Source organism: Triticum dicoccoides, chromosome 2B (assembly GCF_002162155.2).
Source record: "Triticum dicoccoides isolate Atlit2015 ecotype Zavitan chromosome 2B, WEW_v2.0, whole genome shotgun sequence".
Taxonomy (NCBI): domain Eukaryota; kingdom Viridiplantae; phylum Streptophyta; class Magnoliopsida; order Poales; family Poaceae; genus Triticum; species Triticum dicoccoides.
Window position 1 is genome coordinate 776,406,366 of NC_041383.1, and position 719 is coordinate 776,407,084.

Genomic DNA, 719 nt, shown 5'->3' on the forward strand with positions numbered 1-719 from the left:
TCTTCTCTGGAGACATAACTAGTTTTACATCAAAGAAAAACAGAGAGAGAGAGGCCGCAACGTTGCTCTAGAAGCAGATCAAGATACGTCTGCTTTTCCTCAAAAACAAAAAAGACACGCTCTGCTTTAAGTTCTAGGTTTACATTGAGGACTGAATAGCTGATAAATTTTCTTGTCTGCCTGGCTTGAAGCAGGGAGAGCAACACCAGCAGAAAAAGTCTTCATGGAGATTGAAAAAGATGATCGATCATGGACTCGTCGCCTCCATGTGGTGCGCCGGTGGAGTTGCAGCAGGAAGCGCGTGACGGCAGAGGGGGCAGGCGCAGCTGACCTTGAGCCACTCGGAGATGCAACCTTGGTGGAAGTAGTGGTCACACGGCATCGTGGCGACCTTGTCGTCCACCTCGAAATCCTTGAGGCACACGGCGCACTCCGTCTGCTGGAGCCGGGCTCCGGCTGGCGCGCCGGCTGTCTCCGGCAGCTGCAGGACGGCGTCGAGCGAGGCCGGGACTGCCAAACTCGGCCAGAACGGGCCCTCCTCCTCCTCCTCCTCCTCCTCATAGCGGCTCTGCTGCCGAGCCTCTTGTTGTCTTTGCAACATGTCGAGTTCTTGGTCGATCAACGGCAACCGGCCTTGCATCCAATCCCGTACACCTCGTTCCAAGAATTCCTGCCCGTCGGCCGGCTCCCGATCTTCCACGACCTCGTAGATGATAGGA

At 55.6% G+C, this 719-nt stretch overlaps 1 protein-coding gene across 1 annotated transcript; it reads right to left on the reverse strand.

The window, feature by feature from the left end:
• Window positions 1-240: 240 nt before the first annotated feature.
• LOC119368750 (E3 ubiquitin-protein ligase RNF181-like) lies at window positions 241-693 on the reverse strand. Its single transcript, XM_037633913.1, has one exon. It carries the CDS (start codon window positions 638-640, stop codon window positions 248-250), a length of 393 nt encoding a protein of 130 aa, XP_037489810.1. The 5' UTR covers window positions 641-693; the 3' UTR covers window positions 241-247.
• Between the last annotated feature and the right edge of the window lie 26 nt (window positions 694-719).